Source organism: Schistocerca piceifrons, chromosome 3 (genome assembly GCF_021461385.2).
Source record: "Schistocerca piceifrons isolate TAMUIC-IGC-003096 chromosome 3, iqSchPice1.1, whole genome shotgun sequence".
Lineage (NCBI taxonomy): Eukaryota > Metazoa > Arthropoda > Insecta > Orthoptera > Acrididae > Schistocerca > Schistocerca piceifrons.
Window position 1 is genome coordinate 143,967,846 of NC_060140.1, and position 16,409 is coordinate 143,984,254.

A 16,409-nucleotide genomic window follows, 5' to 3' on the forward strand; every position below is an offset into this window, starting at 1 on the left:
GTGATGGTCTGGATAGATGTCTGCCTATTACACATTATGACCCTCTACAACTGTCGGCGGTCTCTGTCAGTCAACAGACGAGGTCGGCCTGTACGCTTTTGTGCTGTACGTGTCCCTTCACTTTTCCGCTTCACTGTAACATCGGAAACAGTGGATCTAGGGATGCTTAGGAGTGTGGAAATCTCGCGAATGTACATATGATACAAGTGACACCCAATCACCTGACCACGTTCGAAGTTCATGAGTTCTGCAGAGCATCCCATTCTGCTCTCTCATGATGTCTAATGATTGCTGGGGTCGATGATATGGAGTGCCTGGCAGTAGGTGGCAGCACAATGCACCTAATATGAAAAACTGTTTTTGGGAGTGTCTGGATACTTTTGATCACATAGTGTAACTTAAATTTGCATTTAACTTAATGAACCATGAATAAGAATCTAATATTTGTCTACCTTTGACTGCTCAACTGAAACCAATATATTAAGCTAGTTTAATTATTCCTTGAGCTCTTTTGCATAAAAGTTATTAGTTGGGGCAAGGTAGTTTAAATACACTCACTTCCCTGTGTTGGTTGCTGGTTGGCAGTCATTTTATGGTCTTAGCTGCACAACAGTGCATTTATGATATATGGTTACTAGGAATACTTTGCTCAGTTCAGTGCCCCTTCTATGATATGAAGTTATTATCAGGTTGTTTTTTGTCTGCCAGTTATAAACAATCGTTTTCTCACTCAAGGTCCAAGCTATTATTAGCTTGTATCCATGGAGGTATACTGTTTATTTCTGTAATTACCATTTGACTTTCTGAGACTCATAGCAAACATTACAGTATTTCTTTCACTTTAGTGTGTTGAATCAGGAGGTAATTTCTTTTATTTAACATGCTCCTATGTGTTAATGGAATGTGTATTCTTTCATACCTATTTTTCTGCTCAAGCTGTTTTGCTTTAATGGTAAGTGTTCCAATTGCAACTTTATTTACTCTGCACCTCTGTTTTTCGAATCATCTTTCTAAGAACAGCCCAGTTAAAATATTATATGTCATAGAATATTGTTTTTATCATACTAAACAGTTCTGACAGTTAACCACAAATTAGTACCTCCAATTCTGATAGCTAAGGTTGATCTTTACTGAGACTCTTTCCTATAGAGTCTAAATCACAGGTTCTGCAATTGTTACACAGTAGTCAGCATCCAACAAATTAGGCACCAGCATTTACATTTTAGTCCTCCTGATTACTTCCTAACAACAAGACCTTCTTAGTCTTCTAAGCCCTTTCATTCCTAGCATTAACCTGCATCTTATTTACTGTCAGACATATGCTGATACAGTCAGAGTATCTGTCTGGTTTTCTCCACAGTTGCAAAACCAGTGAAGCCGCGAATGCCTAGATTAATGCCAACAGTCCTGCAGTGTAATCCACATCTTTTAATAAGTTTGATGTTTTTGAAAGTAATCTTGTAATCTTAGCTAGTCCTAAAATTATTCTTACAAATAGCTTGTGAAGGTTTAATTCTTCCAGTGTAACTTCTAAATGAGATCAAAAATTTCAAGACTATCTGCTTCCTTTCTACAATTATGTAACAATAATAGCCATTTCACCATAGTTAAAAATTCCAGTATCATATTTTAGGTATATTGTTGCACAACATCTTGTATGAAATGATGCTATGACTCTTTACAATTTTCATACCGATTCCTTTTCCTGACAGATCTTTAGCAGTCTGCACATTTACTACATTCTGACAGTACAACGGGTTTTTCTTTTTGGCATTTATTAAATACAAACGAGCCATTAGATGGTTTCCAATTTTAAAATGCTTTTGCTTGTTGGCGCCCAAAGAATGAGTAAATAAGGAAACAAGAAAAGTAAGGAAATATTTAAAATAAATGTTGCATAGCTCTGCCGTAGTATGTTTGCACAGTTACAGAATTAAACCATGCTTTTAGAATTTTGTATAGACAAATTTAAAATCATCCATTATTTGTTTCTTGTATGTGCTTATGCTCATCGTACAGTTTTCACACAGATTTGCTATGCAATTGTGTATCTCTCTGATATCCATGTAAATTGTATTCCTCCAGCTCACACAGTGCTATCTAGTAGACATAGAGCCCTGTAAATCACCAATATAACACCCCCTCAGCAGACTGCATTGATTTATTCTCATCTGATTTATGTCAGAAATAGGAATACATAAATGCCAAATCACAAGCTCCGTAAACAATACTAAGACATACCAGCAAACTGTGGCATGAAAGTCACTACTGAAGATACTTGTGCTCAGCAATCAGCAACACAATACTGTCATTTCCGGTATTCATATTTTATTGCTTAAGATCACCTACAACATATAACCAAAACATCTGAAAATCTCTGCCTTGTTGTTCCAAGCTGCAATGTAAGCAAAGTGCAGAACATCTTTTGCTCCCACCTGTAACATCTGTCCACTATTTGTGGCTCATTACAACGTTTTTTTCTATATTGAGGCCAATGTTCAACTATTGCTGTACTTTGTGCCTAGACTTATTATGACCCTGTACAACAAGATTTTCTAGAGTAAAATTTTAATTATGCAAAAAGACACTATGTTGGTTCTGTATCCTGTTATTAGTGCAGGTGAATGTGAGTGCATTGTCACTGTGTGTGTGTGTGTGTGTGTGTGTGTTTGTGTGTGTGTTAGTTTGTATCAGCTGCTAATTTTATCACCGTGGGCCAGCTGCTGGCAGCCATCTGTGGGAGGTGTTCGCATGGCGTGACCTCTGTGATGCCATCTGCCGGCGACTCATGGATATATATATATAAATATGTCTGCTTGTGTCTGTATGTGTGGATGGATATGTGTGTGTGTGCGAGTGTATACCTGTCCTTTTTTCCCCCTAAGGTAAGTCTTTCCGCTCCCGGGATTGGAATGACTCCTTACCCTCTCCCTTAAAACCCACTTCCTTTCGTCTTCCCCTCTCCTTCCCTCTTTCCTGATGAGGCAACAGTTTGTTGCGAAAGCTTGAATCTTGTGTGTATGTTTGTGTTTGTTTGTGTGTCTATCGACCTGCCAGCGCTTTTGTTCGGTAAGTCACCTCATCTTTGTTTTTATATATAATTTTTCCCACGTGGAATGTTTCCTTCCATTATATATATATATATATAAATGTCTGCTTGTGTCTGTGTATGTGTGGATGGATATGTGTGTGTGTGCGAGTGTATACCTGTCCTTTTTTCCCCCTAAGGTAAGTCTTTCCGCTCCCGGGATTGGAATGACTCCTTACCCTCTCCCTTAAAACCCATATCCTTTTGTCTTTCCTTCTCCTTCCCTCTTTCCTGACGAGGCAACCATTGGTTGCGAAAGCTAGAATTTTGTGTGTATGTTTGTGTTTGTTTGTGTGTCTATCGACCTGCCAGCGCTTTTGTTTGGTAAGTTTCATCATCTTTCTTTTTAGATATATTTTTCCCACGTGGAATGTTTCCCTCTATTATATATATATATATATATATATATATATATATATATATATATATATATATATATATGTGTGTGTGTGTGTGTGCAGAGTAGCAATGACTGACGCTTTTTCTGTTCTTCCAATTGTACCGGTCACAGCAATTGTTCTGTGTCTTGTTACATGTGGATTCCCGAGAGGCCTATTTCCATTACTGTTCAGAGGTTTATGAATAAAGCAACAATTGTGTTACTTGGATTGATTCTGTGATACCCAGTGTTAAAAAACTGTATTTCATTTCAAATCCAAATAAATGATGAAAAAAGAATCATATTTATATTTTTATTAACATGGCCAAAAATTAGTAAAGAGTTATACCAAGAATTTTAATCTGATGTTACTGCTGCAGTTCTTTATTGACATTTCTGTAAAGTGATATAATTATGAATTTCAAGAGACTTAAAGCAACTGCGATCATGGCATTAATATAGTAGTTGCATCATTTACTGTATGATATTGAAAGATATTGAGTAAAGTATTTTTAAATAGGAAAATGAATACATTTCACTTTTCTCTTACACCAATAATAAAGGTGGTAGCATAAAACTGAATTACTTGTAAGATAAATGACAAAATTTTGAGTAAGTTGCTACTTCAATAAAGATATAAGAATGTTGAGGCCTGAGGTGTACAAAACCATGCAGTTTTATATTTACATATCATTAGCATTGGTTTTAAAAGTGTCACAGGATGAGACATGATACTGATTAAAACAGGAATGTTCCATCCAATTAAAGAACATACAAAAACAATAGAAATATTTAGAGTGAAAGACATAACATCTGAGTTTCACATTTTAATGCAAATATCTTATTTGTAAACACTGCTAAAAATTAGGGATAAAAAATTATCACATCTACTAATAAGTATTCAAAAGTGTGGGCACATGCCTGTTCCAGCATGCAAGAATGTGAAGGAAGAGAAACAATCAAACTAGTGCAGGCATGGAAGAAGCAATGGGCTTCGGGGGTCGATTGCATTTCCCAATGAGGAGTACGAGGTCTCTTACAGAAGGCATGCAGGACGAGTCAGCCCCTGCAATAATAAAGACATGCAAACAGGCATTACTGTATCAAATTATATTTCCTATAGTACTATTGTTCATAACACTGCTCTAGGTGATAACAATTGTAATCTGACATTGTAGTACAAATTTTCTCAAAAACTTATGGTAAAAATGGCAGTAGAAAATTATAGAACTTCAGGAATTCTATAGACAGACCGTAAAAACACTATTACACTGTATTTATTACTTTCTCAACTTATATACAGGGTAATTCAAAATGAATATATCAACTAAAACTACTGTAACTGTGTAGTGCATAGAGATACACCAATAAGCATTTTAGAGATTATAAAAGAGTATCTAATATTTAAATTGGGGTATGGAGACCCATACACTTTTAAATCAACAATTTCGAAACCATTGGATTGGACGTACTGGATATGACAATGCTGTGTTCTGCTCTTGGCCACCCAGATCTCTGGAATGACACCCCACGGATATCTTTCCATGGGGTGAAATGGATTTTCGCATGTCATGACCAATGAGAGGCACACAGAACATTTTTGTTTCGCCATGCATTAAATAGTTATAGCTCTTTTTGTAATCACTATATCCATTTTGAATTGCTCTATACTACTTCAAAGTGAAATTAATATATGTGAATCAGCAACCTAATGCAAAGAAGATGGAAAAAACGTAACCTTACAAGAACCATAAATAATATTGGACACCTTAAAGAAATGAGAGCTCTGAGTCATTACCTTTCTACTGTTTTTATGTCTTTTGCATTATAATTAATGTTTTTTTTTTTTCAGAACATGAGGACCACTCAGCTAATGGTGTTTTTTTTTTTTTAATTATATATGGAAAGTGCACATGATGGTCAGTTCCGTGTCTGCTAAGCAGGATGAGGGCAGATGGAGGTTCACTCAGACATACTATTAAAGATCCCACAAATATGGACAACTTGATTGGTGATTACACTAGTGATAAAACACAGTCCAGAGTTCTTGAACCACATTTAGCTGTTTATTACATAGAAACGGGAATAGCATTATGAATTTCTGAACTGGTGCTAACTGGTTGTGGCCTAAACATAACACATGATAACTTAGAAAGAAAAAATTGAAAGAAAAAATAGTATTGGGTAGCAGCCAGCACAGTACAAGTATCATACTGCATTTGTAAGTGTTTCACAGAGCATCAGGAACACAAAATAAGCTTTGAAATAAGCTTTATGAGGCATATATTTAATATGTTATATAACAGCTTTTCATGTAACTCAAATGGTAATTGCAGTAAATCTGAATAAAAGACAAAGCAAAAAATGACAGCAAGAATTAGTATAATGCCAACCTGAATTTGATGAAGATTACTGACAATCAGTGGAAACACTACCAGCAATAAGAAGTCCGTCATGCATTACAGAGTCAAATGAAGAACAATAATGGCTGGACAACAGAAGTAGAATAATAAGTACAGTCAGCAAATGAGTTTACTGACATAGCCAATTTCTGATGACAGTAATTGGAAAATAACTGTCGATAAGTCTATGTACACACACACTCACACACACACACACACACACACACACACACACAATCTTCTCCCCTAAAACTGCCACCTGACTGGGGATTAGAGTCGTGTCTGTATCTATTGGTGCAGCAGAAAATCTTTGACAACTGTGCAATTTCTCCAATTTTTTATGTGTAGGTCTGCTGCTGCCCATCACCTCTTGTATTTAGTGGATAACAATCTATTCTTTTTTACATACTGTATTCTGTTCTGGATTTTCCACATAATTATCAGTCTCTGAAATGATTTACTAAGAACACTTACTTATTCTACAGTAAAGTTTCACAGCATATCATTTGGAGGAATGTTTGTTTTTAATGTAAACAAACAGATCCTTTAAAACATCTTGGCAGATTAAAATTGTGCGCTGGACCAAGACTAAACTCTGGACCTTTGCCCTCTGTGGTGCTCTACTGACTGAGCTGCCTAAGCAGGACTCACGACCCATTCACAACATTTTATTTCTGACGGTATCGCATCTCCTAACTTCAAAACTTCACAGAAGTTCTCCTATGAAACTCGCAGGTCTAGCACTCGTGGAGGAAAGGACAGTGCAGAGGCACGGCTTAGTCATAACCTTGGGGGTGCTTCCAGAATGAATTTTTCACTCAGCAGTGGAGTGTGCGGTGATATGAAACTTCCTGGGAGATTAAAACTGTCTGCTGGACCAAGATTTGAACTTGGCACCTTTGCTTTTCCTGGGAAAGTGCTCTACCAACTTGTTCCTGCAAGTTTCGCAGTATAACTTCTCTGAAATTTGGAAGGTAGGAGATGAGGCACTGGCTGAAGTAAACCGGTGGGGACATGTTGTCTGTCATTGTTAGGTAGGTCAGTCAGTATAGCACTACCTCATGAAAGACAAAGGTCTTGAGTTCGTGTCTTGGTCCAGCGCACTGTTTTAATCTTCCAGGAAGGTTCATATCAATGCATCCTCCTTCTACAGAGTGAAAAATTTATTTTGGAAACATCTACCAGGCTGTGGCTAGGCCATGTCTCCACAATATAAATTTTTCCATGAGTGCTAGTTTCGCAGAAGAACACCTGTGAAGTCTGGAAGGTAGGAGATGAGGTACAGGTGGAAGTAAAACTGTGAGAACGTGTCATACGTTGTTCTTAAGTAGCTCAGTTGGTAGAGCGCTTGCCAATGATAGGAATAAAGGAGATGACTTCCTAAATCATTCATAATTCTCAACCACAACTTTCCCTGCTTTATTAGTCAATGCAGGGCCATGAAGAACAATAAAATTATAGTAACCTACATGGACCAGAAGTCTTGTGAGTCAGTTGACTGTATGGCATTAGGAGGATCCTGGAGGGGGGCAGGAAACGAAACAAGAAAAAAAAATTAGACAGTATTATTGGAGAACATGTAATCGAATTGCTGTGAAACATAACATATGATAGTTCTTTTCCCTCACAGTGGTCCTTACATTGTCTCAGGCTTTACCTAGAAACTAAATAACTAGTAGTTCAAGAGTGCTATAGAGACTAATAACCAATGCAGTGGTGGCCTCTAATGATTTGTATAGAGGAATGAAGGACAACAGGCCTTTAGGCACTGTTTACACTGTCAACTTTCTTTGACAAATCGTTTGTAAAAGCGAAGACCACACTCTATTATAAAAAATACAGTGGAAGTACCCAAATGCAATTAATTATGTACACCTAGTTCATGACTAACCACATTAGTTCTATTTACCCAGTGCTCTGATCAGCAACAGAAGTGAAACCAATAAACAACAGATTCATGATGATGAGGCTCAAATGTGCTAAGAAGTCTTACACAATAATCAACACAAATGCACCTAAAATCAAGTTAACAAGAGAGACAAAGAAGGAATTGATAGATACTGGATGAACTAGAGAAAACCATGAGACAAATTCACAAAGGAGATGCTCAGGCTTTATTAGGTAATTTAAATTCACTACTAGTCAGACAAAAGAGATTCAAAGGAACAAGAGGACAATGCCCAGGATATAGATTTGCTAACAAGAATTTCCAGAGACAACACAATGTGAGAATTATGTCAATTCACTTCATGAAAGAGATCAAGAAAACTAATAGGTGGAGATCACTGGTCAAATCCATAGGAGAACACCAAATCAACCATGTAACAATTACACACATGAACCACAGAGAAATCTTGAATGTACATATTAGAAGAGAGGCAAACATAGACACTGGTCAGTATCTCACAAGAATCAAAATTAGGCTGACACCAAACAGAATGAACAAGAAGATCGCAATGATACTGCAGCTTGATATGGCAAAATTAAAATTATCAAGGATCAAAGACAAATAGGAGGAAGAGGCAGGCATGACACAGGAAGAATTCAAAGAGAAGATAATCAGTGAAAGAGAAAATTCTTACAGTAAAAAGAAGAGACATCCATGGAGGAATGACACATGTAATAAAGCAACTGAGGACAGGAAAATAGCATACAACAAATGGAACACTGCCAAATCACAAGTCAGTCTGGCAATGTATGCAGAGGCGAGAAAGCAAATGACAAGAGGCATCCGGAGAATATGAAAAGAATCAGTTAAAATGAAGTCTGAAACTATAACATGAAAGACATCTAAAACCAGGATCATAGCATATCAAGAACAGAATCAGTGTTTCAGAAAAGTATTGAACAACAAAGACAACTGTGACACAATGGTGAAATACTTCAATGTACTACTGAATTTCCCTGAACTGGCTGAGAGAGTCCCAAGTAACTAAGAGATCAAGAGAAATGGTAAGTCAAAAAGCGAGCAACAGATGAATTGGTGGTCAAGAGACAAATCATGAAACTGAAAAATGATAGAACAGCAGGAAAAGTTGGCATCGTAGCTGAAGTGCTACACAAAGCTGGGCTGAATACCATCAGAGAAGTAACAGATATCAAACAAAACATATGGGAGACTGAAGTAATACCATAAGATGGAAATGCACTGTTACACACTCTTGCGCATAACCACCGACCTTAACAATTACAAAGAGATATCTTTACTGCCTGTGACATACAAAATTCAATTACAGTGCTTGCTAGAAAGGACACAGTTCCACAGGAAAATAAGATAGGAAAATACCAAGCAGGCTTCAGACCATGAAGATCCTATGCTGAACAGATACTCAGTTTAAAAGCAGTCCTGAGATACCAAGCAATGAGAAGGAGAGAGACCTTGTACACCTTTGTAGATTTCAAAAAGGCATGTGACTCTATAGACAGACCATCGCTGACTCAAGTACTGGAAGAGTGGGGCCTCAGTGAGAAGACACCGAACATTACCGAACCCAAAACTGAATTCATGGGATAGTTAGTTATCAGAGTCCCTTGAGATTAGAACAGGACAGTGACAGAGAATTGGTATTTCACCAGTTATTAAATATACTATTAGTCAAAGTTGTCTTGGAATGGATAGAAAAATGAAGATACAGGGAATTTATGTATAAACCAATGAGGTTAGGAAGGAAAACTGTAGGACTAAATATTGGCTGTCTGGTATTCACTGATCATCTGGCAGTACAAACAAACTGCAATAAAGCAAATTGAGATTCTGAGAGAGAAGGCTGAAAAAATCTGACAACAGAGCTTCTTCAAGAAAACAGAATACATGTCACACCAAAAAGATGCACCAAAAAATATCATGACAATATCTGGTGAGATCAAGAGAGTTCACAAACTCAAGTATTGGGGAGATGGTACTGGCAAATGGGATAGAGAAAGAAGCTCACAAAAAGAGAAATTGATTGATGAGTAGATCAATGGGGAAAGACTGGAAACACCTACACTCATGCTAATATATTAAGGATAATTGCAGAATGTGGTGCCACACAACGTGGCACTACACAAAACTAGCACTAATAGCACAGGCACATAGGGAACACACATGACACAGATCTGTAAATCCATGGTATTGGTGATAAGTTGAGAAAACTATCCCAAAACATATGTGCAACAAAACGTCACTGTTTCCTGTGCCTGTACCCCGACATCAATACGGGATATGATCACCATGCACACGTACGCAGGCCGCACAATGGGTTGGCATACTCTGGATCAGATGGTCGAGCAGCTGCTGGTTTATAGCCTCCCATTCTTGCACCAGTGCCTGTCCGAGCTCCTGAAGTGTTGTTGGGGTTTGAAGACGTGCAGCGATACATCAACCGATAGCATCCCAGACATGCTTGATGGGGTTTAGGTCTGGAGAACAGGCAGGCCACTCCATTTGACTGATATCTTCTGTTTCAAGGTACTCCTCCAGATGGCAGCTCATGGGGCCGTGTGTTATCATCAGGAGGAAGATGGGATCCACTGTACCCCTGAAAAGATGGACATACTGGTGCAAAATGACATCCCGATACACCTGACCTGTGTCAAAGACATGCAGGGGTGTACATGCACCAATCATAATTCCACCCCACACCATCAAACCACGACCTCCATACAGGTCCCTTTTAAGGACATTAAAGGGTTGGTATCTGGTTCCTGGTTCACACCAGATGAAAACCCGGCGAGAATCACTGTTCAGACCATATCTGGAATCGTCCGTGAACATAACCTGGGACCACTGTTCCAATGACCATGTACTGTGTTCTAGACACCAGACTTTACGGGCTCTCCTATGACTAGGGGTCAGTGGAATGCACCTTGCAGGTTTCTGGGCAAATAAACCATGTCTGTTCAGTCGTCTGTGGACTGTGTGTCTGGAGACAACTGTTTCAGTGGCTGCGGTCAGGTCCCGAGCAAGGCTATCTGCAGTACTCTGTGGCCGTCTGCAGGCACTGATGGTGAGATATCAGTCTTCTTGTAGTGTTGTACACTGTGGATGTCCCGTACTGTAACACCTGGACAAGTTTCCTGTCTGTTGGAATCGTTGTCATAATCTTGAGGCCACACTTTATGGCACATGGAGGGCCCGTGCTATGACCTACTGTGTTTGACCAGCCTCCAGTCACCCTAGTATTCTGCCCCCCATAACGTCATCAATGTGTGTTCTTTGAGCCATTTTCAACATACAGTCACCATTAGCACGTCTGAAAACGTCTGCACACTTATTCGCTTCACCGTATTCTGTCATGCACCAACACACCGCTGCGTATGTGAACTGTTGCCAGCACCACCGTGCGATGACCGCAGGTCAAATGCAAAGCATGGTCATACCCTGAGGTGATTTAAACCGGCAAACTGCCCACCAGGGTGTTGTTTCACCATGTGTCAGCATTTTCCTTAATTTATGAGCATGAATGTATAAAAAAAGATTTTGCCTATGACATAATTAGACCCCCCCTCCCACCCTCCCCCTTGAACCATGGACATTGCCGTTGGTGGGGAGACTTGTGTGCCTCAGCGATACAGATAGCCGTACCATAGGTGCAACCACAACGGAGGGGTATCTGTTGAGAGGTGCCAGACAAATGTGTGGTTCCTGAAGAGGGGCAGCAGCCTTTTCAGTAGTTGCAGGGGCAACAGTCTGGGTGATTGACTGATCTGGCCTTGTAACACTAACCAAAATGGCCTTGCTGTGCTGGTGCTGTGAACGGCTGGAAGCAAGGGGAAACTACAGCCATAATTTTTCCCAAGGGCATGCAGCTTTACTGTATTGCACGGAGAGCTGCACCAAACCGGTCTCTGGACTGAAGACCACAATAACAACAACATAATTAGAAACAACAATATGGAAAGGATAGATTGTTACTCACTACATAGACGAGGCAATGAAAAAGATTGTTAAAATATTAAGCTTTTGCACAAACTCCTTCCGAAATAGACACACACATTCACAAAGGCACAACTCACACACACATCGCCAGTGTATGTGAGTTGTGCTTATGTGAATGTGTGTGTGTCTATTTGGGAAGAAGGACTTTGTCTGAAAGCTTAATATTTTAGAAGTCTCTTTCATTTTGTCTGTCTGTGACCTCTATGTGGCGAGTACCAACCTATCCTTTATATACAGTTGTTATTTCATCCATTACTTACCAACATAATGTAAAAGTGAGACATTACAACACTGTCATCAACCCAGAAAGCTTGTATGTGTCAGAAACATTGGTCACAGATCAGAAAGGACAGTAGAAAATAAAAAGAAATTAGAAAGAAGAATCATCAGAAAAATCTTGGGGCCCAGTAAGAAAGAAGAAGGCAACAGACTGAGGACTAGACAAGAAACCAAACAGATATCTAACACAGTACATGACATGAAGAAAAGCCAACTGAAATTTTAAGGACATATCAAGAGAACGCCGGACACCAAGACAACTACACAGATCTTGAAGCAAATGCAAAAAGTGTTAGAAACAAGAAGTGGATCATTGAAGCCAGAAAAGACCTGAAGGATGCTGATATAATTGACTCAGATATACAAGACAAGACAAATTTTCAAGTGCAAAGTACTCAAGTGGAAAGTCAGGCTAAAAGTCAAGAAATTCAATTCAGTAACAACTTGATTACATGTAAGGAAGAAAATGCATAAAGATGAGATGAAATAGCATGGTATTTGAGAAAATATCATCTCAAGTAGATGCTTTTTGTGGTCCTCTACCAGCCTACATGTCTGTAACAATAAAATATAAAACATAAAATGTTTATACTAGTTTGAAATAAATCTAATGCCTTTCTTATATGTAAACTACAAACTCTTCTTCCTGTAGAAGGCTACTAAATCATTGTTTGGTGTTGAAACCATTAAAGACAACAGATTTAGTTCAGTAATTCTCCTTACTGTCATCAGGACACTGAAGTCTTTTGTAAGGGAATGAACATTAATGAATAAATAAGTCTTATATGTTACAGATTACGGAAGACAATGTAAAGGATTCTTCTTGATGGACCTGTTTACGCAAAACATGGTAGCTTAATACAACTGTTTCCTTAAAACTTCAGTAAGTACACTAAATGAACTTCATTTACCAGAGAAAGCACAGGACTTGCATTTAAATTAAAATATCTTTAATGGGTCAATTACCTTCTTAAAGATTTTTCTCCTTCTCTAGGGATTTTGCTCTGAGTCTTCAAACAGTTGCTATATAATCTGTGTACAGCAGTATGTTCCTCACTGTGAGTGATACTTTTTCCTAATTGTTGCATTGTAGTACCTTATACTTGTATCCACTGTTAAGGTTGTCATCTCCTTGACCCCCTTTTTCAATCCCTGTACTGCTCCTAGTACATATAATTCTACTTATTTCAATATGTTCACTCTTTCGCATGATGCTTTCTTTTGTTTTCGAGCCACCAGAAATGTTCACCATCTTCACCTTTTTGTAGGCAATTCTCAGTTCTAGCATACTGACTAGTCTTGCACTATATGTCAAATTCTTCTACGCCTGTTCTTCCACCTCAACCACTGTGGTTTTCTTGCTCATGAAATCCACGACATTAATATCTCTCTCTCTCTCTCTCTCTCTCTCTCTCTCTCACACACACACACACACACACACACACAAATTCACTCACTCACATCTGTCTCCCTACATTGTGCTCAGTCGACTGAGCACAAAGTAGAGAGACAGGCGTGTGCGTGTGCGTGTGTGTGTCCGTGCATGTGTGCGTGTTTTTCCTACAAGCTTGAAAAAGGAAGTACATTCTGAAAGCTAGCCAAGCTTTTGTTTGTGTACCTATCAATGATGCAGTGTTTCTGCCTTTCAGTAAGTCATCTCCTTTATTCCTAAATCATTCATAATTCTCAACCACAACTTTCCCTGCTTTATTAGTCAAATATATTACATAAAAAATGTTTAAAAAATCTTTGACATTGCATTTGAGTACTTCCACTGTATTTTTTATAATAGAGTGTGGTCTTCGCTTTTACAAACGATTTGTCAAAGAAAGTTGACAGTGTAAACAGTGCCTAAGGCCTGTTGTCCTTCATTCCTCTATACAAATCATTAGAGGCCACCACTGCATTGGTTATTAGTCTCTATAGCACTCTTGAACTACTAGTTATTTAGTTTCTAGGTAAAGCCTGAGACAATGTAAGGACCACTGTGAGGGAAAAGAACTTCTATCATATGTTATGTTTCACAGCAATTCGATTACATGTTCTCCAATAATACTGTCTAATTTTTTTTTCTTGTTTCGTTTCCTGCCCCCCTCCAGGATCCTCCTAATGCCATACAGTCAACTGACTCACAAGACTTCTGGTCCATGTAGGTTACTATAATTTTATTGTTCTTCATGGCCCTGCATTTTGTAAGTTCATTCAAGCAAATATGTTCTTTGTATCCTTACTCTTTCCTGAAGCCCATTTGGTAATGTCCTCTTCTTGTAGCTGATGTAGAGATATACCTCTGTATCCTTCTTCTCATATTTCTTTTGTAATGGCTGTATTGTTGTATGCTACAGAGCTACCAGTACCTTCTTCATATTCCATATTTCATCCTTAACTTTCTTAACATCTTCTGTCATTCCATTTTATCACCTTAGCAGCCATTTCATTGTGAGAACATAGTTTTTTGTGGTGAAATTCTTGGATAATTGTTTAACAGGTTCTCTCCATGTCTAATTTGTATATAAACTCAAGCTTCTAACAGTTTCCTCTGTCATCACCACCAACAGTTATCTGTAGGTCATGTGGTACGTCATTCAGTTGGCCAAATTATATAATGGAGGCTTCATGATGTCACAAAAGTTCCATAAGCTACTAGAAGTTATGTTGATATCTATGATTATGGAAGATTAGTAGCGATAATGATTCTGTTAGATGCTGGATAACTTAGCTTACTTCTCTCTAGTCTTTAAGGATCAAGCACATGTTTTGATGCACCAATAAGGGTATACAACCATATTAAGAATGAGATTTTCACTCTGCAGCAGAGTGTGCGCTGATATGAAACTTCCTGGCAGATTAAAACTGTGTGCCCAACCGAGACTCGAACTCGGGACCTTTGCCTTTCGTGGGCAAGTGCTCTACCATCTGAGCTATCGAAGCACGACTCACGCCCGGTACTCACAGCTTTACTTCTGCCAGTATCTCGTCTCCTACCTTCCAAACTTTAAAGAAGCTCTTCTGCGAACCTTGCAGAACTAGCACTCCTGAAAGAAAGGATATAGCGGAGACATGGCTTAGCCACAGCCTGGGGGGTGTTTCCAGAATTCACTCTGCAGCGGAGTGTGCGCTGATATGAAACTTCCTGGCAGATTAAAACTGTGTGCCCGACCGAGACTTGAACTCGAAGTTTCAACCACATTAAACTTTGCAATTTTGACAAAATATGCTGTTGCTACACACAGCCTCAAAAAATATGATTATGTTTGAGAAAATGAAAGTTTTATCTCCAGCACCTACCTACTGGAATTCTGTCATCAAGTCATCAAAGAAGCACCGGCCGAAGTGGCCGTGCGGTTAAAGGCGCTGCAGTCTGGAACCGCAAGACCGCTACGGTCGCAGGTTCGAATCCTGCCTCGGGCATGGATGTTTGTGATGTCCTTAGGTTAGTTAGGTTTAACTAGTTCTAAGTTCTAGGGGACTAATGACCTCAGCAGTTGAGTCCCATAGTGCTCAGAGCCATTTGAACCATTTTTTCATCAAAGAAGCAGTTGGCATTAGAATGTGCAACAACTTCAAACGAAGTGGCAGCTGTACTCTTAGTGGTACATCAAAAAAGGAGCTTGATGCTGAAAGGCTACAGAGAAATAAGATGAGTTATCTACCATCTAATGGAATCAGCATCACTACTAATTTCTGCCATCACAGACATTGACATAATCTCCGGTAGCATAACGAAGATCAGTGACTTCTTGACAATTTGGCCAACTAAATGAAGTACCACATGACCTGTGGATAATTCCTAATGATAACAGGAAGTTGTTGAATGTAAGAGGTCACATACTAATTTGACAGAGTAATAAATCTGAGAAATGCGTATCCAACCATTCAGTTGTACTTCACTGGTTTATTATTTTTCAGTTTTCTTATGACTTGTGCCACTCTGTATGTACTTCTGTGGAATGTGGTATGAGTTACAGTCCATCTTAGGGAGGTTCGAAATTCAGAAATTCAACATTTTCTCTGTCAGACTTTTTAGTTTGGCAACAATTCACGGATATGCTTTCAACAGCTTCAGTAACGTTCGCATCTCTTAGCACCTGCTTTCTCTGGATTGGAATTAGTACAATCTTTAAGTCTGCAGGTATTTTGCCTGTCATGTAGTTTGCACACCAAGTGGAATAATTTTGATATGGCTCTCTCAAGGATCTCAATAATTTGGAGGGAATGTCATCTACCCCAAATGCCTTTTTTTCATGTTATATCTTTCAGTAGTCCATCAAATTCTTCTTCCGGTGTAGAATCTCCCATCTCATCTTCACCTACTCCCTTTTCTTTTTATATATCAATTTC

General features: G+C 38.7%; 1 protein-coding gene across 2 annotated transcripts in view; it reads right to left on the minus strand.

The window, feature by feature from the left end:
• Positions 1-3,835: 3,835 nt before the first annotated feature.
• Positions 3,836-16,409, minus strand: part of LOC124787837 (nicotinamide/nicotinic acid mononucleotide adenylyltransferase 1) — a 111,362-nt gene continuing 98,788 nt past the window's right edge. For both annotated transcript variants that reach the window (XM_047254778.1, XM_047254780.1), the window contains one exon: positions 3,836-4,533. In XM_047254778.1, the coding sequence (XP_047110734.1) occupies positions 4,504-4,533 (30 nt within the window). In that variant the 3' untranslated portion in view covers positions 3,836-4,503. The remainder of the gene's footprint in view (positions 4,534-16,409) is intronic.